This window comes from Mus caroli, unplaced genomic scaffold, assembly GCF_978045245.1.
Source record: "Mus caroli unplaced genomic scaffold, Mus_caroli_1 scaffold_18, whole genome shotgun sequence".
In the NCBI taxonomy this organism is placed as follows: domain Eukaryota; kingdom Metazoa; phylum Chordata; class Mammalia; order Rodentia; family Muridae; genus Mus; species Mus caroli.
Window position 1 is genome coordinate 46,282,979 of NW_028227273.1, and position 19,688 is coordinate 46,302,666.

The window sequence follows — 19,688 nt, forward strand, 5'->3', positions numbered from 1 at the left end:
AATCTTCGGGCGCACCTATGATGGGTTGGCTTTGATTTTCTTATTTGAAGTGGCAAAGACCCATTACATGTGGAGGGGAGGGTCAGGGGGCACCTTCCAGAGGCAGCTCTGATAAAAAGAAAAAGCCCTTTGCCTGCCTGCCTTCACTCTGGCTGACAAGTTCATCAACTCTGTTGCCGCTGTAGTGGCTGCAGCGCTTCACTGATATCAAAACCCAGATGTCCTCTTCCCTTCTTCAGGCTTTCAATGAGGATCAAAGTGGCTCTCCAGGAAGCATCTAGACTTTTGACACAAATTGGGACTGCTAAGGAGCCCAGCCATAGGCACTAAACCACACCAGGTTCTCAAGTCTATTTGGTTTGAAGGCAGTCATGTTGAAATTTTCCAATCATATTCTATAAGCCAATCCAAGAAACACATTTTTAAAGTATATACACCCCTGTTAGTTCTGTTAAACTGGTAGTTCTGTTCCTTTAACTAACCCTAACACAAGCCAGAAAGCATTCTCTCCTGTAATGAATAACAGGACTCCCACAATCCCACTCTCCTGTAACCCCTGTGGCTTCAGTTTGCTACATAAAATCGATTGTTCCAAAAGGACTCCAACAATGCCTTTGATTGGCCTGCAGGGCAGAGAAGGAGCTAAGGCAGCTGGAGAGGAGGAAAGTGCCCTTCAATGGCCAGGTCTGAGCCAGGGCACCCACTTGGACAGCCCAGCAGTAGAGCCGGGAGACGGGAAAATGGGGGTGGGGGCGGGGACAAGTGTGGCTTGCAGAAAAAGGAAACATGTGCCCCAAATCCAAAGGCTTGCTTCAAGAATGGGGAACGAGCTGCCCGAGTGACCAGTCTGTTTTCAAACCAGAAGTGCAAATTGCAAAATGCTCATTCATATGATTTTATGATCCCAAGTCACTGAGGGCTGGAGAGACGGCTCGGTGGTTAGGATCACATACAGCTCTTGTAGAACAGCCAGAGCTCAGTTCCCAGCACCCAAGTCAGGCAATTCACAACCTCCTGAACCTCCAATAGCCTCTACTCCGCCCTCCACTGACACCTGCGCTCACACGTACACATTCCCACACATTTAAAATATTTAAAAATTAAAAATTTAGACCCATGTCCAAATTTGTCAATCTTAGCAAAACAAAGTTAGGAAGAAAGGCATTTTCATATCTAATAATTAATATTGCTCACCATTCAAAAGTACCAGTATTTTCATTAAATGTGGAAGTGAAATTTTATTATCTCCAAAGGGATTGTCTACCTTTGGACAAATGAACAAAACTATCGGTAAGCAAGAGTATCAGTAGTCAGAACTGCTGCCTGGATTGGAGCGGGGTGGGGGGTCCTTTAATCCTGCCCCTAAGGAGGAACTTGATCTGTGAGAGAAATATCTCTACTTATTCATTCCTGGAATAGCCGCCGCAGCTCTTTCAGTAGCCTTGAAATACATAGCATTAGCTCAGACACTTGCCTGAGGGAGTGACTGAATTTTTTTTTTCCTAATAGGAAAAGAGACACAAAGATGGGATTCCATAACTAGATAGAGACGAAGCAATGTGAAGACATGAGCAACAGTAAAGAGGCCAACTCTGAGACAGGGCAAGTGCAAGAAAAGGCAGCCAGAGACTTAACACTCTCAGCTGGAGGTGGAGAGACATAGGGCGTGCATTCCGAGACTTCTCAGCTTCCTGTGTGATGAGAGAAACAACGGCTAAGAAGGAGGACAAAGTGTGAGCTACAAGTGAAGAGATGAAGGGAGAGGAGGCCATTCCTCACATCAATGAGGTGAGCCTGTGCACCCGCCCTATTCCGGAGCCCCCCTCCCCCGCCAAAGTTCTCTCCCAAGACCCTCTATAGAGACTTCTCTTTGTTCCAGCCCACCTCAGCGCCCTCCCTTCTCAACAAAGTTACACACCCAAGACATCTCCTAACCACGGGGAGACACTGTCTAGAATGTTGCTCTCAGCTGGCTGGGAGTGCATCTCCATTTCGCAGAACAGACTCCAAGGCAAGTCCAAAGAAGCCGACGTTCCTCAGGATCCCAGCTTGGTGCTGAGACTCGGCGCTCCATGAATATTTGTGGACTGAGCAGTCTCTGAGGTATGCCCGCAGGTCCACAAGAAAATTAAGCAGCATATCAAAAGCTGCTTGGCTGTGACCATCTCCCAGACTCCCGCGCCCCCTACCGACCAAGAGGGAATCTGCACGCAGGACAAAGTTGGCCGGCAGGATTAAGAGCTATCCTGATGCAGGGCAGATGACAGGGCTGTCGGGCTTTGCTAGGGGTTCCAGTTCGGTCCACCCGAGACTGTGGCATTGATCCTGAGCTCAAAGGCATGGCACGGTATGGCATGGCCTCTTGAAGCATCCTGCACAGCCGCGGAGTCTGCTTAGAGTTTCTCATCCAGCTCTAGGCCATGGTTCTCCCAGGTGCCTCCATGCAACCTGTCAGGGCTGCCCCCAGGAGTCCGGTTCAGGTAGTTCTGGATGGCAGAGGCGCAGTCCAGCCGCTCCATGGAGGTCATGAGATAGTGCAGCTCCTGCAAACTGCCATTCTGTTCCTCGAACAATTCCAGAATGGCCGCGGCAGGACTGCGCTGGCAGGACAAGAACCTGTCTCCAAGGGACAGGGGCGTGGTGAGAGGAGAGCAGAGCGCTCAGGAGCAGAATGAGACACACTCTGTACCTCTTGCACCCCACCCCTGAGCTCTGCTCCCCCTAGCCTTGCCTACCTCCCCGGAAGGGTGGGACTTTGCAAGCTGAGAGGAGCCTGCACTCTGCTCTTCTTAAGCCAGTTTGAGTGGTAGAATAAAGCAGGCTTGAGCAAGCCACAGAGAGCAAGGGAGTTAGCAGCACCCCTCCATGGCCTCTGCATCAGTTCCCGCCCCCTAGATTCCTCCTTTGAGCCCTTTCCCTGATTTTCCTTCAAAATGGACTGCCGCCAATGATAAGCAAATAAACCATTTCCTTCCCAAGTTGCTTTGCGTCATGGTGCTTTATCACCGCAATAGAAAGCAAACGGAGACAGGTGTTAGCTACAAACTCACACTCGAGAACCATGAACATTAAAAACAAAAAACCTCATGCTTTAAGTATGCTTATGATTTTGTGTTGGATCACACTCATAGTTTCCTTGACGACCCTCCATTGTTTGCAAGCCTTTCAGAGTCCCTTTTACTTAGCAGCCAATCTACAACTCCTGCCTGCCTCCTTCACCCACCACCTGGTGATGCCCTGCCTTTCTGACCTGCCCTCGCCTCCTCCCATCTCTAACCTAGCTTGCATATTCTGCCCCCAATCAGCACCTCCATGCTCCCCACAGCTAGAGCATCCTCTATGGCTTCCTCTCTGGCGTCCTGTCCTGTCTTACTCTTAATTCTGCAATCCTCTGGTTATTTTTTTTTCTTCAACTGTTTGCATCTCTCTTTTCAGTGTTCTGCAATACTGAACACACACACGGGGGAGGAGGGGAGCACAAAGAATGTTTGCTGTTATTCTCAAGTTCTCAGAGTCCCTTGTTATCGATCATTTGTGCTCCTAGGAGGTGAAAACCTATTTCACTCTTGGATCCAGGCACATAGACAGGCACTTGACAAGTGTTTAAATCTCTTCTGCTTCCAAGGTCTGGCTCTAGCTCATCTCTTGACGACAGCATCCACAGCCTGGACTCTAAGACCTAGCACAGAAAGGCTCTTCTACCTTTGTGAGCTCCTTGGCAAGAGCCCCAGCTGCACTGCCACCACAATTACTAACACCTACTGTGTTAACAAGCGACAGGCCTCCTGCTACACACTGTACACACAGCATCCTATAATCTTCTTTTCTGTGCTGTGGGCCACAGTGTGGCAAGCTAGTACCAGTGACTTGTATCTTTCCTTGTGAAATATTTATTGCGCACCTACTACGAGACCCACATCAGCTACATGTTGTATACACATCATCCTATAATCTTCTTTTCCGAGCCTTGGGCCACAGTGTTACAAGCTAGTACCAGTGACTTGTCTCATTCCTTGTAAAATATTTACTGCATACCTACTATGAGACAGACATCATATAACTGATCTCCTGCTGAAAGAATGAGTTTGGAGTCTTGGAGAGAGAGCGAAGTGTTCTAAATTCTGCAGAGGCACCTGGGACCCTCCTCTTCAACTGTGAGGCTGTCACTACTTTTTCTCTTTCACTTTCAAAATTCATAGAATAGACATAGAGGAGTGTGAGCTGGAAACTGACGTCCACAGACAACGTATAAACAGTGTCCACTCTTCCCCTATCCAAGGAATGAACTGGGAACAAGGAACTTGGTCAAGCTCAGACATACAGGTGGTGGCCTCTTACACCACTGCCCCAAACAATCCCTGAGACTCTTACAAAAACTGCAATCTTAGTGTTTGTCAGTTTCCTTCAGTCCTGGACTTGAACAATGATTAAAATAAAACTGTCTCTGGAGTAGAGAACTGAGACCCCCAAGGGCAACCTAGAACCAAGTCACCTCCCCCAGTCCCCGAGAGAGTCTACCCATCTTCTGGTTTTTGTCTTGTGACTAAATTGTAAGATGGTGGTAAGAAATTGGAGTCTTTCTCTCCCCAGTTTGGCTAAACTGGACCTGAAACTTCTTATCAATTTCTGTTTTGCAACTTCTTTGGAAATACAGATAAAAAGAGGTGGCGAGTATACAGACCTGTGTGTCTGGTGATCATCACTCTGGACCTTGAAGATGTAGAAGTGGCAGAAAGAGGTAAACTAAAGGGACTCTGGAGGGACTCAGTAGCTGTTAACTAACTTTCAAGTCATCCCCTTGTCCCTAGTCCAGCTCCCAGGATGTTGGGAAGTCCCCCCACCCCAGCCTACCTTTGAACTTCACTACAGATGTGCCTGTTGCTTACCGGATTTTCATGCCACAGAGACCCAGGTGGGAGGCCAGTCTGCGCCAGTCATTCCCAGTAACACTGTTGGGCTCCAACAACATCTGCAGCTGCTCAAAGAGTTCTGGGGGCAGCCTGAGGCAGGGAATAGGGTGTTTACTGAAGGAAGGTTCCAAGCCCAAGGGCTGGACAGACAGTTCAATCTGTTGCCACACACAGTCATGAGGTCCTGAGTTCAATCATCAGCACCCACATGAACAGTCTAGTGTGGTGGCATACACTTGTGACCCAGCCACAGGGGGAGAAGAAGACCAACAGGTTTCTGGGGCTTGCTGACCATCTACAGCTCCAAATTTACCTCAACAAAACCCAAGATTCACCTCTGACTTCCATGTGCCTCCATGCTACCACATACAAGAACACACACACACACACACACATCCTCTCTACCTACTGGTGCTGAGACAGGATTGGCAAACATCCCCCACCCAGCAGCCAAAGCTACCTGTGCTCACCTGTTGCACAGGGGTGGCTGGGAGACAGGAGGGGGCACTGCCCAGGTCTCTTCCTCCGATGCCTGGAATCTGAGGATTTCAACGTATTTGGTTTCCAAGCCCTGAATCACCAACAGGGACAGGGAACACACTCAGGGGGTCATGGGAAACTCCTCCTCTCAGCCCCCTCCATTCCTCATGACTCCTTTGCAACCTGTATCACCAGAAGCTACAGCCCCCTCCCTACCCAGTACCCTGGACCCTCTGCCTCCCAGACTCCAGAACCCCACAGTCAGGTTTGCCCCTGAGAACAATAAAGCCACACATGGTGCATCTTAGGCTGGCAGAAGACAAGAAGACACAGGCCACCACCCAGTAACCAAGCCTGACCTCCAGCTGTCCTCCCCAAATGACAGTGTGCGGCTGCCTGCCCTCAGCTTCCAACACGCTACTTTGGTTTTCCAAGCACTCTCAAACCTGACATGTTCAGCTCTTCCCTGAAGCTGTGGGAGGGAGGAAGGAGGAGGAAATAATACCCCCCTTCCACCTGCTCAAGCCCTCCTTCTCATCACCCCCCTCCCCAAGATAGATAGAGATGGTCACCTTGGAGGAGGCTAAGTCTCCCAGATGCCCCCTAGCTGTCCTAAGTTGGAAGAAAGAGTTAATGTCGGATTTGAGTCTTTTGAACCTTCTGATGCATTCATCCATCCATAGAAAGGGCTCAGGGATAGAGGGTAGCTAGGGGGCCAGCTGGTGGTCTAAGTCCTTCAAAGATCTAGCATGGTAGCTCTATGACAAATAGTCCTCTTTAACTACTTTGCTTTGTAATTAGGACCCTACTCCATGTGTACCAGAGCCATCCCCCTTCCTTGACCTTCCAAGGCCCTGCCCTTCCTCAATGCCTTTGCACAACTCACATCCTGGAAGGTGTGCATGGTGACAATGATCTCATTGGTTAATGCCGAGCACTCTTCATTCCCATTGGCTACAAAGAGAAGCAAGATGGGTGAGCAAGAAAAAGACTCAGGGTAAGTAGGGCTGCAGAGCAGGGTGTCTAGGAGGGGAGAACAGGAATCCAACAGGGCTCTCCTTTCCTACCTGCCTTTCTCCGGAAGCAGAAAGAACGGAAGGGGCACTTTCCATGCCAGATGTGGAGATGTGGAACCAGTTGGCTACTGCTGTCATCCACATTCTCCCAACCTGCAGAGAGACAGAGCAGAGGGCCTTAGAGGGTAAGGCCTTCCACAAGTCTATAACGGGAGTTGCGGGGAGGCCTCAGGGTCTCAAGCCAATGGGAATAGGTGAGCTTGAGGGGGCACCTCAAAGTGGTTGTTTCTATGACTATACTAGTAGTACTAGTATATTTTATATTATATATATATATATATATATATATATATATATAAAACTAGTATTCTACTACTACTACTACTACTACTACTACACACACACACACACGGCCCCTTAGCCTCCCTTCAGCAGAATACCCACAGAAATGCGCCTGTCCACAACCACACAGAGGATTCCAGAAACAGCGCCAGCAGCTCAAGCTTTAAGAAAAAGACCTGGCCGGGCGTGGTGGCACACACCTTTAATCCCAGCACTTGGGAGGCAGAGGCAGGTGGATTTCTGAGTTCGAGGCCAGCCTGATCTACAGAGTGAGTTCCTGGACAGCCAGGACTACACAGAGAAATCCTATCTTGAAAAACCAAAAAAAGAAAAAAAAAAAAAGAAGAAAGAAAAAAGAAAAGAAAAAGGCCCTGGCAGGCAGACAGGACGCAACTCCCAATCCCAAGGTTCCTCTCCCTTCCAGCTTCCCACCTAGCGTCTCTCTGTTCTGGGGTGGCTGGCTGGCAAGGGCTGCGCGGGAGCTAGAGGAAAGTGAACAAAGCCAGGAGATCCTCACAAGGCCACTAGGAACCCATGTCTAATTTATACTTGGGGCTTCTGGATTTCCTGGAAGGCTAGAGGGGGGCTCTGAACCTCCCTCTCATCCAGCGTCCTATCTATCCCTCACCTCCTGGGGCCCACCCCCCCTTACCCTCAGAGATGTACTTGAGCTTCAGGCACTGGTCTGCTCTGGCCCCAGTGAAGTCGAAGAGCTGGCACGGCCCGCGCATGCGTCCCCCGTGCGGCTGTTCATTGGTGATAGCCCACTGCAGGGCGCAGGGAGTGTTGTTCAGGAAGTAGACGCGCAGCTGCAGGTGTGTCTGCCCTGGCGCCAGTGGGGAGCAGAACATGGCCAGCTGCAGCCACTTGCGGGCTGTCTGGCCCAGGGGGGCCTCCAGAACGCAGGTGTAGAGACTGCGGAGGGAGATGGTGGCAGAGATCTACACATAGGCACCAGAAAGGCATAGATCCCAAGGTGCCTACCACCAGGCTCCTGTCATCTAAGGGGTCTCTATGTGAGTGATGCAATCTCCTCTCCAAATAGGCATAGAGGGAGGACCAGGTTGGGGAGAGAGTGACTTAGAGGGTCAAGAAGTGAATGGGCTGGGAGGACTGTGACGTTCACTCTGTCATCTTGACAGGCTCTAGAATCACCACAGGGACAAATCTCTGGGCACACCATTAAGGGAGTTTCTCACTTGAATTACAGAGGTGGGAAAACCCACCCTGATGAACAGGATGGGACTGGTGGGCTGAGAGGGAAAAACAAATGGGAGTAGCGAGAGCTATCTCTTTCTCCAATGCGTGAGTGAAGAGGCCACGTAACCAGCTTGCCGCGGTGGTTAACCCGCTTGGGATGGGACCCTGACAAACCATTCCTTTCTTAGCTTGCTTGTGTCGGGTCCATTGTCAGGGCAGTAAGGAACACTACTAATACAGTGACTGCCACCTCCTGGGGAGGAGAGCCAGTGTGCGTTACCTGGCAGTGGAGACAAATTAATCACAGGGTTCCCATGATTTGAAAAAGGTGCACATGGCTCTCCTCTAGTCAATGGGTGATGAGGAATCTGGGAGGCAGGGACCTCAGAGCCTATGAGATGGAGGACAGACATGACATGAGCCTTAAAGGGACAGGCTACCCTTAAGAGTTAATCCCAGCACTTGGGAGGCAGAGGCAGGTGGATTTCTGAGTTCGATGCCAGCCTAGTCTACAGAGTGAGTTCCAGGAGAGCCAGGGCTACACAGAGAAACCCTGTCTCAAAAAACAAACAAACAAACAAACAAACAAGAGTTTAGAGACAGTCCTGAAGAGAGGCAGCTCTAAGGCAGATGTGAGGAGGGGCAAACTCACTACAGGAGTGCCCAACCTTTTGACATTGAGACACAATGACATCATCCACAAAGTCACACTCAAGAACGATGCAATTGAGTTTTTTTTTTTTTAATCTCCTAATGTTTTAAGCAAGTCGACTATTTTGTGTTGGGTCATGTTTATAGATATTCAGGCTGTCTGGGGCCTGTGGCTTGTGAGTTGGACATGCTTGCTAGTTTGCTAGACAGAAGGATGAGTTGAATCAGGTGACTGCAGATAGGCACTGAAACGGCAATGGGACACAGTCTCAGATGGGATTTTGATGACAGGACTAAGGTGAATATTAGAACAGTGGGCTCAGAGAGGGACATGCAGGTCTAAGAGACTGTCAAAGCATGCTAAATGAATGAAGGGGCAGGCAGTTCTGACACAAAGATAAGAAGGAGGCAGACAGAGAAAAGACACTGTCAGAGAGAGACATAAAACAATAGGACTGGCCAATGGGGTCATTCAGAGATACATAAGAGAAGGACAGGCCCACCTGAAGTGAGAGAGCAGGATACGACACTCGTCCCTGGAGATATGAGTCCCCGGCTGACCCAGGGGCTTCCAGTCCTTGGCATCCAGCAAGGAGGTATTGCTGCTGTAGGCACAGGCTTGACTGGGCTGTTGGGCGCAGTGCTTGAACGTGAGGGTGCAAGGCTTCAGGAAAGAGGCCCCGTGAGGGCCACAGGCCACCACAGGACTCACTAGTCCCTGTCTGTGAGACAGTGACGGGGCATCTGTCAGGTCCCACACCAGAACCAAGGACACCCTCTCCTGGCGACCCACCGTCACAGCACCTGAAGGGACAAAGGGCAGAGATGAGTCTAGCAAGAAAAAATGTCCTGCCCCTTGGAGGATGCCAGTCACAGAAGGTACAGAATCAGAGCCCAGCAGAATGCGGAGAGCCTGTATGGAATGAGGAAGGCCACCGAGAGCTAACTGGGGATGCAATTCCAAAGCAGTCATCGATTTCCTTCCAGGGCCATCGCTACTCGTATGGGGACTTGTGTGACAATGAAGCACAGTTTTCTCTCTTTTGTTTGGAGAATTGCCACAGCAGCCTGTCTTTCAAGCCAGGCATTTTACTTCCATTTGCTGGGAAGCTGTCTCCCAAAAATGTGTAGAGAGAGAGAGACTCATTCTTGGAGACACACCATCTTTGGAATCCAAAAAGCTAAACTAGAAAAACAGTTTCCTAAGTTCCAAAGTTGTCTGTGGGTGGTGCTCAGGTCGGGTACCCTAACCTGCTGTCTGAAGAAGCCCTTGCCCAGAAGGAGGCTGGGAGCGGGTACCTGGCGGGATGAGCAGGGAGATGCCTGTATCCTGCAGGATCAGGCATCCGCCACGGTGATCCACCTCTCGAGCCGAAAACACCAGTAGCTTATGCATCATCTGGCGGGTGACAGTCTGGCCCTGGGTAGGCATGTGGAGTTCCTGGTAGAACGCAGCCACCTCCGGTAGTGTGGGGGCTGGGCACTGCCTCGGGAGCTCATACTCTGGTAATGGAGTGGATGGGGACACTGGCTCCTCTGGGTCATCCGGCTTCCGGCAGGTCCCTGGCAGCCACTGACAACAGTGCCATCGAAGACACTGAGCCAGAAGGAGAGCACTGGCCACAGGGATCCCCACCAACAGGAGGAACTGGGAAGGTTGAACAGAGCTCTCCTGGGGGCTCATCCGCCTGGTCACTCAATGCTGCTGGCTCTCCCTCACCCCTGCACCAGCCAAGGTCAAGGCCCTGGAGGGAAAGTGGTTAGAGTCAGTGGCCCCTCCCCTTTCTCTTCCCCTTCCCCCATTTGTACACCACACACACACACACACACACACACACACACACACACACACACTCAATAACCTTCCAGAGCTAGGGATGGTGGTATACATCTCTAATTCCAGCTTATCAGGCAGGAAGATTTGGAGTTCAAGGACAGCCTGGGCTACAAACTGAGACACTGTCTCGAAAATAAAGAGCTTTCCACAGTTCTCCACATCCTAGTTACAGCAAAGTAAATCCCTGGGCATAAAGAACTCGGATTCAGAGTCAGAGGACAGGAATTCAAAGCCTGCCAATCACTGCATCTGTTATGCTTGTCTTATCGCTTAGTTTACCTCAGTGTCTTCACCCATCCAAATAGCTACTTCTGAGTCAGTAGCAATACACACCTATAATCCTAGTGATCGGGAGGCTGAGCCAGGAGGATCCTGAGTTGGAGACCAGAGTGAGCTACATAGCATCTCAGTGGTTAAGAGCTTTTCACCACTGAGCCACCTCTCCACACCCCACCTCGTTTTCTGTTTGGTTGGTTAGTTGGTTTGGGTACTTACTTACTTCATTTACATGGTGCTTTGTCTGCATGTATATCTGCACACCAGAAGAGGGAATAAGATCCCATAGGAGTACAGACAGTTACAGATGGTTGGGAGCCACCATGAGGTTGCTGGGAATTGAACTCAGAACCTCTGGAAGAGCAGGCAATGCTCTCAACTGCTGAGCCATCTCTCCAGCCCTTGGATTGGACTTGTTTTGTTCTGTTTCTTTGGTTTTTTTTGAGACAGTATCTCTTACTAGGACTGGGAGCTCACCCAGGAGGCTTGGATGGATGGCCATAATCCACAGGGACCCACCTATCTCCCCCTCTTCAGCACTGAGACCACTAATGCAAGCCACCACACCCAGATTTTTACATAGGCACCAGGGATTAGACTAGGTTCTCATATTTGCACAGGAAGCACACTGCCACTCGAGCCATCTCCCCAGTTCAGGGGAGGAAGACATGGAGTCCCAGGACTTTGCACATCCTAAGCCGGCTGTTACTCAGCTCTAAGTCCAGCCTGACGGTTCCTTCTCGAATTTACTGAAGGTGGGAGGAAAAAAAAAAAAAAACTCTTCCTGGCAATTAATGAACCTGGAGTGAGGTCATGTACGAAATACCTGTAGAAGATAAAGCAGTCCCAGATGTGTGTTTATTTTTGCCCCTCCTTCTGCGGGAAAGGTCCGAAGGTAGCTCCCAGCCATACACTCAGTACAGCATGATCAGCAAAGGTTAAAAGTGGAAGCAAAAAAGAGGAAAAGAGGAAGAAGGGGGGGAAAAGTGGGGCCTACAGAGAAGCTGCATCAAGGTGAGCCAAAAGCGCATGCTCACCGAGGGCTCACCCAGTAACCCGGCAGCAGTAGTCATTGGACATTTAGGACTTTCTGGTAACCCCCAGTATAGATGTCAGCTTCCCAAGCATCTGTTCCCACCCCTTCGATCTCCTCCTTGAACCCTGTTAATTCCTAACACCCCCACACTCAGGCGGGACTGGGTTCTCCATGCCCAGTGCATCCGGCCCGTGGCTTTGGTTCCTTGCAGCCCCCGTGACACCCCAGTCCTTGAGTGGTTTACAACTTCTCTGCTGTCAATGGGCCTGAGATAAGCTCTTCCTTATACGTTGTCACACCAGCTTTCTCACGGAAACGAGCGTTTTCTGATCATCAGCTGCATCTAAGACACCATGGGAGGCTCCGAAAGTGCCAGCAATGTCACGCGTTCAACGCCGGAGGAGCTGCTGATGGAATGCAGTTCCTCCATCTGGCAGCTGGATTCCTGGAGACACGTTGTTCTCCTTCCTAGAAGGCTTCTGTCATTCATCGGGTTGCGCACTAACCCGAAAAGCCTCCACTACCCACTTCCTCTCCACCAGTCACCCGATGCTAAGCTCAGACACTTTATTCCCTCCTGGAGACCTAGAAAACATCTCCCCTTTCCTGGTCCCTTCCCAACAGGGGCAGACGTTCCTCTGCGTCATCACCATGGAGGACACGGGAGGGACCTGTTTCCCCTGCATCCTTACTGAAGATGTGTACAGGAGATGGGACTTTGCTCACTTTATCTTGAAAAACAACTTAGAAGGCCAGAGCCTCAACCTTCTCCAGTCGGACCATCTGCAAGGCCGCGGGCAAATGAGGTAAGCCGGCAGTGGTTGGAGGCCAGCTTAGTTAAGGAGGCAAGCTCCCCCTTAATCCTCATGTCCATCACCATTTTCACTATTAATAATAGTTACAACTATGGAAATTGTAATAGTAACGGCTTGGCTCATGTCGTCCTCACATGGGCCTCTGAGCTGGTGCCATTTGTGTCTTCGTTGCCCAGATAAGGAAGCTGAGCGGTTTTTGCCTGCTGCAGGGATGAGGGAGGATTGTTAAGGAACACCAATGTACAGGAGTGGTGGGTTTAGAAACCCCCACCTCAGTAACCCCACTCCTTCTTTGTTTCTAGGTCTCTTTGTTCCCAGTCCGAGAGAGAATAACGTTGTGAGTGAAGAACAGAAGTGAAGAAAGATGGTTCTGCTTTGGGATACGAGCACTAGGGAGGCCGAGGCAGGAGGATTACGAGTTTAAGGACACATAATGACTTTGTGTCTCAAAGGAAGGCAGGAAGGCAGGCAGGTGGGAAGGAAGGAAGAAGGGAGGAAGGATGGGAAGGAAGAAGGAATGAAAGGAAGGAAGGAAGAAAAGAGAGAGATAAAAAGAAAGAGGCTAGAGATGGCTTTGTGGTTAGAGCACTGGCTGCTCTTTCAGAACGCATGAGTTTGATTCTGAACATACACACGGGGGCCATGGCCATCGGTAACTCCAGTCACCAACGATCTGACACCTTCTTCTGGCCTATATAATCACTCAGGCAAAGCACTCATACACATAAAAATAAAAAAGTAAAAACAAGAAAGCAGGAAATAAAAGGAGGAGGGGGAAGACATGGAGGAGGACAGAAGGAGAAAGAAGAAGAGGAAAAGAAATGGTGGAAAGGAAGGGGAGAAGGAAGAGGAAGGGGAACTAGAAGGAACTAAATGGAATAAAGGCATCTCTGGGTCCCATGCAAGTGATGGCATTCGTGTCTGCCCACTAAGGTTCCAGTGGCAGGGAGGGGCAGATACAAGGGAATGAAATGGGAGGAACTACCCTGTTACTATAACAACAGCCTTCTGGGGCCTCTAAAGACCAGAGTCCAAATCCCCTCCAGCCCATTGGGCCATGTCCCCTTGCCCAGCTGCCTCACCTGGAAAGTTAGTGTATACCACTCCCACCGTCCCCTGGGCCTCTCAAGGGAGCCTGCTCATTTCTCTGCCCTGAAGCAGGTTAACTCTTCCCCAGCTCAAGCCTGGGGTCCAACTGATCACTCTTCCAGACTTCCTTAGCTCTCACCCCATCCCCCGCTCTGATCCCAAGAAGGGAAAGGAGCCAAAGTTTAGGTAGGAGACAAGTCCACAGCACTACAAATTCCCTGGCTTCTCCAAATCCATGCAGGACTCCTCAGAACCCAGTTCTTCCAACTTGTCTGTCTCCAGAGTCCAAAGCATTCTGGGTAGCATTTCCCCTAACCAAGGGACATTAGAATTCTGCCGTCACCTGCCTTCAGAACAAAGATTCAGACTCTTCCTGCAAAGATCTGTTTATATTTGTGCACGTTCAACCCTCCCTACCTTCCTGTTTCCCACCACACCTCCTGATAGAGTTCCAAGTGCTTTTCAAAGACAGTAGTAAGTACAAGTCTGATCTGGGCTTGGTGGCACAAGCCAGTAATCCTCCCTACCTGGGAGGCTGAAGGAGGAGGAGGATCACGAGTTCAAAGCCTGCCTGAACATAGCAAGGGAATTCAAGACCATCCTGGGCAATGCTGTAAGAGCCTGTCTTTAAAAGTAAGGGCCCAGCATGATGGACCACACTTTTAATCTCAGCACCTGAGAGGCAGAGGCAGGCTGATCTCTATGAGTTTGAAGTCAGCCTGGTCTACATAGTGAGTTCCAGACCAGCCAGATCTACATAGTGAGAACCTGTCTCAAACAAACAAACAGAAATGTAAAGTCAAAAGAGGACTGAGGATGTAGCCCAGTGGTAAAACACTTGTACACCCAAGTCTCTAGGTTCAAACCTCAGTACTAGGAAACATACACACACACACACACACACACATACATACACACACACACACCAGAATGAATGGAAGTCACATACAGTTAATGGCCACTCTTCATGAGCACATTATACATTTTCACCAAACACAGTATCATCCTCCTGCTCCTGACACCCGTCAACACTGGCCCTTCCTCAAGACCCCCTTCCTTCTCTCCCTGTGCCATCCTACAAGGTGTCAGACCTGGCTCATCCCTGGCTCTTCCCTGGACCCCGCAGCATGCCCATTCCCTTCCCGCGGCCCCAGATGGTACTTGCCTTAATGTCGGCTTGCCACCCACTAGGCTGGTCCAGAAGCAATAGTTCCCTCTCTAAGAAACAGAGAGGTCTGCCAGACCAGTCTCCAGGCCAGTAGACAAGTACACTTGGGCGGAGAATCCAGGTAGGTGTGGCCTGCCATTTCCCCACAATGTCTGGGCTCCCAGTCACGCTGGAGGGGGGAGGGGGTGGGGCGGGGAAGCGGAGAAGCGGAGAAGCGGAGAGTGTCTTTGTCTATTGGCCAATTCCAGGTGAAGCTCGGGAGTAGCAGAAGATACCAGAAGTCAGTTCTCTTCCAGAGCAGGTCTGGGAGGGAGAAGGAAGGAAGGAAGGCAGCTTCGGTGCAGGTCTTGCGTCTAGAAACCCTTTTGTCACAGTGCCCTCTGCTTGTGAGCGGCTGTCCCTACCAAAGGCAGTATGGCAGAAGACTAGGGAACAGAACCACCTTCGCCAGGACCCACCTGGTAATCTTGTTCAAATGCAGCCTCTGATTCCACAGGGTCTGGGCCAGAGACAACGGCTCAAAGAAACTTCCTGGTGACAATGTAGCTGGTCTAGGCACTCTGGGTCTCTGTAGTCCTTCCTGCATGGGGAGATCACACAGGTACAGAGCATGAAGAGCTCACATATCTGCTCCCTGCCCCTCCGGATTTGCGGGATGCTGCCCTTGGGGGTAGGACACTACCCTTGGTGACGAGTTGGAATTAGTGCTGTCACTCAGCCCGCTGGTGGGGGCGGAGGGGGGAGTTACCCACCTGATTTCTGCTGGCTGAGTACAGTCTGACTCTTCAGCACCCAGCCGACTTTCCATGGGCTTTTGCCTTGACTCCTTATCTTGCCTTTTGTGAGGAGCTTCAGTAAACATGGGGATGCAGAAAAGAAATCCTGGGAAGAGTGAGAAGCTGAGGGGTGGGTGGCAAGATACTGATCAGTGGATTATAATTTGATAGAAAGACTAAGTCCTGGTGCTCTGCGGAGACTGCCCATAGGACAACATGCCCATAATTAACGATGGTGTACCTTGCATTTTGAAATAGTTAGAAAACAAGATTTTAACCGTTCTCACAGTTCCAATGATAATGTTCGAGGAAATTAATATACTAATTACTTTGATTTGATCATTACAAAGTGGATCCACTTATCAAGACATCTTGCATTATACCCAACAATTCAATGTAATTACTCAGCAATCAAAAATAAAGTGCAATTTTTAATATTTTTTTCATTTTTATTTATGTGTCTGTGTGAGTGCATGCCATCTGCACTCACGGGAGCCTGCAGAGACCAGAAGAGGGCGTCAGATCCCCTGCAGCTGGAGCTCCAGGCAGCTGTAAGGCACTTACTTGATGTGGGAACTGAATTCAGACCTTCTGCAAGAGCCACAGCGTGCTTAACTGCGTGCTTAACTACTGAATCATCTCTCCAGCCATTAACTAAAACTTAAAAGGAGAGAGGAGAAAAGGAAGGAAGGAAGGAAGGAAGGAAGGAAGGAAGGGAGGGAGGGAGGGAGGGAGGGAGGGAGGGAGGGAGGGAGGAAGGAAGGAAGGAAGGGAAAAAGGAAAGAAAAATAGAGAGAAAGAAAAATAGAAAGAAAGAAAGAGAGAGAGAGAGGGAGGGAGGGAGGGAGGGAGGGAGGAAGGAAGGAAGGAAGGAAGAAAGAAAAAAGGAAAGAAAAATAGAAAGAAAGAAAGAGAGGGGGAGGGAGGGAAGAAGGAAGGAAGGAAGGAAGGGGGAGGGAGGGAGGGAGGGAGGAAAGAAGGAAGGAAGGAAGGAAGGAAGGAAGGAAGGAAGGAAGGAAGGGAAAAAGGAAAGAAAAATAGAGAGAAAGAAAGAGAGAGAGAGGGAGGGAGGGAGGGAGGGAGGGAGGGAGGGAGGGAGGAAGGGAAAAAGGAAAGAAAAATAGAGAGAAAGAAAGAAAGTAAGTAAGTAAGTAAGCAAGTTTGGGCTGGAAAGATAGCTTAGTCAGAAAAGTGTTTGTGTTGTAAGACCAAGAACCTGAACTCAGTGACCAGAATGCATCTAAAACTATCTTTCCAATCCTAGAGCTGAGGAGGTAGGGACAGGCAGAACCCTGGGCACACTGACCAGCCAGCCTAACTGACTCAATCAGCTCCAGGTCAGAGAAGGAGCCTGCCTCAAATAAATAAATAAATAAATGCTCCAACTGAGAGAACTGAGGCTCAGGGTTGTCCTCTGGCCTCCACGAGCACATGACACATTCCTCATCCACGTCCACATGTGTGCACCCGCACCATATGCACACACATGTGGGCACACACACAAAAGAAAATATAAAAGCAGCTTTGTCCTCTTTCCTGTTTTAGTTAATTATTCTCTGGCCTCTTGTCTCTCTCTGCAGCTCCTTCTCTGCCTGCATCCTTGGGTGTAGATGGAAGGTAAAGCAGGACAAATATATGCCAGAGAGCCTCATTGGATGTCACTGGGAATCCATCGAGAGCAGGCAGCCTGGTAAAGGGGACCTGGAGCCTAAAGGACAACAAGGAAGGGTGCCCAGAATTCTGACAGGGGACAAACAATAGAGGTGTCTGTCTTTGTTATACCAAGCTGTCTGAGTCACACAGAAAACTGGACTTTGCCAGCAGACAGGATCACTCTCCCCTGACGCCCTTCGTGGTGGCTGGGAGGTAGACCATTGGCAGGAAGCACCAGACCACTCCTGCCCAGGCCCCCTACCCACCTCTACTGCCTGCCACCTTCATCTCTGAAGCATAAAGTGCTTGGGATCTCTGCCAGCCTCCAGTCCCCAGCCAGGCAGAGGCAGGCCAACCAGGAGGCTGGAATCGGGACTGTTCTCAGGGATCATGAACTCATCTCGAAAGCTGGCGCTTGCCTCACGTGGAGACAATCTGGTTCCAGAAAGGCTCTAAGGAAATCCGAGGGCCCCTCCCATCCCCAGGGACACAGAACTGGGTCACAGACACAGAGAGCATGGGTACCAGTTGGACTGTGGCTCCAGGTTAGGCTCTTTACAGAAGGTCCAGATCTCACCATCAAGGGGGCTCTAACCAAAGATCTATGCATCAGGAAGGAGCTGAAGTGAGGGGGAAGAGGAAGAGGGAGAGAAAGAGGGAGAGGAAGAGGAAGAGGAATAGGAGAAGTTCCATGGTGAACTGCTTGACAATATAGACATAAACCCTGGGCTCATTTAATTCCTCCTATCTCGTGCTCTCACGCATTTCTAGCAGACCAGGGAGGAGCTTGTGGACAGGAGCCCTCCTGCAAACAGCAACAGAGACTCCCCCACAAATGTCCCCTCCCCTCCCTTTTCATCAGAGAAAGGCAGGTCGGTCTCGAGCCTGGCTCCACCCCTTTTCAGTTCCTCGCCATCTTCTGCCTTATACACATTCTATATCATCAGGCTGGGAGGCGTGTGCCTGAGGTAAGTCAGGAAGGCCTGGGGACAGGAGAAGTGATGGATAGATAGCAGGATGAAAGAGAGTGGGCACGGTCAATGAGGGAGACTACCGCACTGGCTTAAACACCCAGAGATGGGGAGATGGGGAGACAGCTGAGTAGGTAGACAGTGAGAAGCAGATCAGCCCATGACCTGTCAGTCACTCTAGAACACCAAAACAATTGGGTTTTTATTTCTGTCAAGTTGCATTGATCTTAAGACAGAGGCTGGAATACCCTGAGCAGGTGAGATTGATACTGGCTGGGCTCTTAGCGAGAGGAGAGTCTCAACATTGGCCTATGTGCCATTTGCACACAAAGAAAGCAACATGTAAATGAGATGCAAATGCAACAACTTTTTTTTTGTTTTAATCAAAGACCAGGCTGCTGTGTCCTTGAGAATCAGACCACCAGAAATCTGGACACCTGTGCCTTCAGACCAGACCTGTGGGAATGGGGTGATGCGGAGCACATCCCTCAGACACCGGGAGCAGCTGAGAGAGAAGGCTTCAGAGAAAGGGACCCACGGAGACCGTTGGCCACACCTGAATTGGGCAGACCAACCTGGGTGGGCCTCTTGCATGTGCCAGTCTGCTCTAAAGAGATAAGATTGGGGGTAATGAGCAGGGCTGTTGGGACTATGACTGCCCAGCAATCCCTGGCTCCTACATTCAGAACATGGCTGCCATGTGATTTCCTGAGTAGATGCGGACAAACATCTATTCACCCCAGAAAGGGCACTGATGGAAAACTAAAGAAATGGTCCCAGCTAAGTCCAGCCTGGTGAACCAACAAATAAGCCTCCCTCCTCCCTCCTCCCTCCTCCTTTACCCCTCCTCCCTCCTCCCTCACCCCTCCTCCCTCCTCCCTTCTCCTTCCTCCCTCTTCACTCTTCCCTCCTCCCTTCTCCTTCCTCCCTCTTCATTCTTCCCTCTTCCCTCCTCCTTCGTCCCTCCTCCCTCCTTCTTCTTCCCTCCTCCCTCTTCCCTCCTCCTTCTTCCCTCCTCCCTCCCCCCTCTTCTCTCCTCTCTCATCCTTCCAGGAAAAGAATGTTTCAATTCAGAGGAAACTTCTACACCACAGTGGTACTTCCAGGATGGTCACTGTCAGCTTCAGTGAGGCACAGTCCTTGAGACACCAAAGGCTTGTTATTCTCCTGGAGGCCAGCTGATGCCTTCGGAGGAAGATAAAGACCAAGCCTGGTCCTGACTTCCAGGAGTCAGATGGCCATAGAGAGAGCAATGTGACCACTTCAGAGTAACCACATTGAAGTGCTGCTCCCTGGTGTGGTGTAGGAGGAAAACATAAGGCCCAGAGAAGAGTCAGGGGGTTCTCTGTGACTAGACCTCCAGTGAGGAACTCTGGCTAGGTGACTGTAAGGTTTGGAGGCCCAAGGGGACAGAGGAAGGTTTATCCCAGCATGCTCTCTGCCTCCCCAGATCTTGCCTTTCTGGAGA

At 50.3% G+C, this 19,688-nt stretch overlaps 1 protein-coding gene across 1 annotated transcript; it reads right to left on the bottom strand.

Moving 5' to 3' along the window:
• Window positions 1–1,885: 1,885 nt before the first annotated feature.
• Unc5cl (unc-5 family C-terminal like) lies at window positions 1,886–10,335 on the bottom strand. The gene is made up of 8 exons (XM_021149974.3): window positions 9,899–10,335; window positions 9,103–9,403; window positions 7,401–7,663; window positions 6,458–6,559; window positions 6,277–6,344; window positions 5,381–5,481; window positions 4,887–5,000; window positions 1,886–2,616 (listed from the first exon to the last, which is right to left on the bottom strand). Exons 1-8 carry the CDS (start codon window positions 10,281–10,283, stop codon window positions 2,394–2,396), a joined length of 1,557 nt encoding a protein of 518 aa, XP_021005633.1. The 5' UTR covers window positions 10,284–10,335; the 3' UTR covers window positions 1,886–2,393.
• Between the last annotated feature and the right edge of the window lie 9,353 nt (window positions 10,336–19,688).

Coding starts and splice junctions, on each gene's coding strand:
- Unc5cl (XM_021149974.3), bottom strand. CDS start 10,283: ATGAGCCCCCAGGAGAGCTCTGTTCAACCTTCCCAGTTCCTCCTGTTG. Junction 9,404..9,898: donor CTCCCTGCTCATCCCGCCAG/GTACCCGCTCCC, acceptor TTGTCCCTTCAG/GTGCTGTGACGGTGGGTCGC. Junction 6,560..7,400: donor GCTCAAGTACATCTCTGAGG/GTAAGGGGGGGT, acceptor GTCTCTCTGCAG/GTTGGGAGAATGTGGATGAC.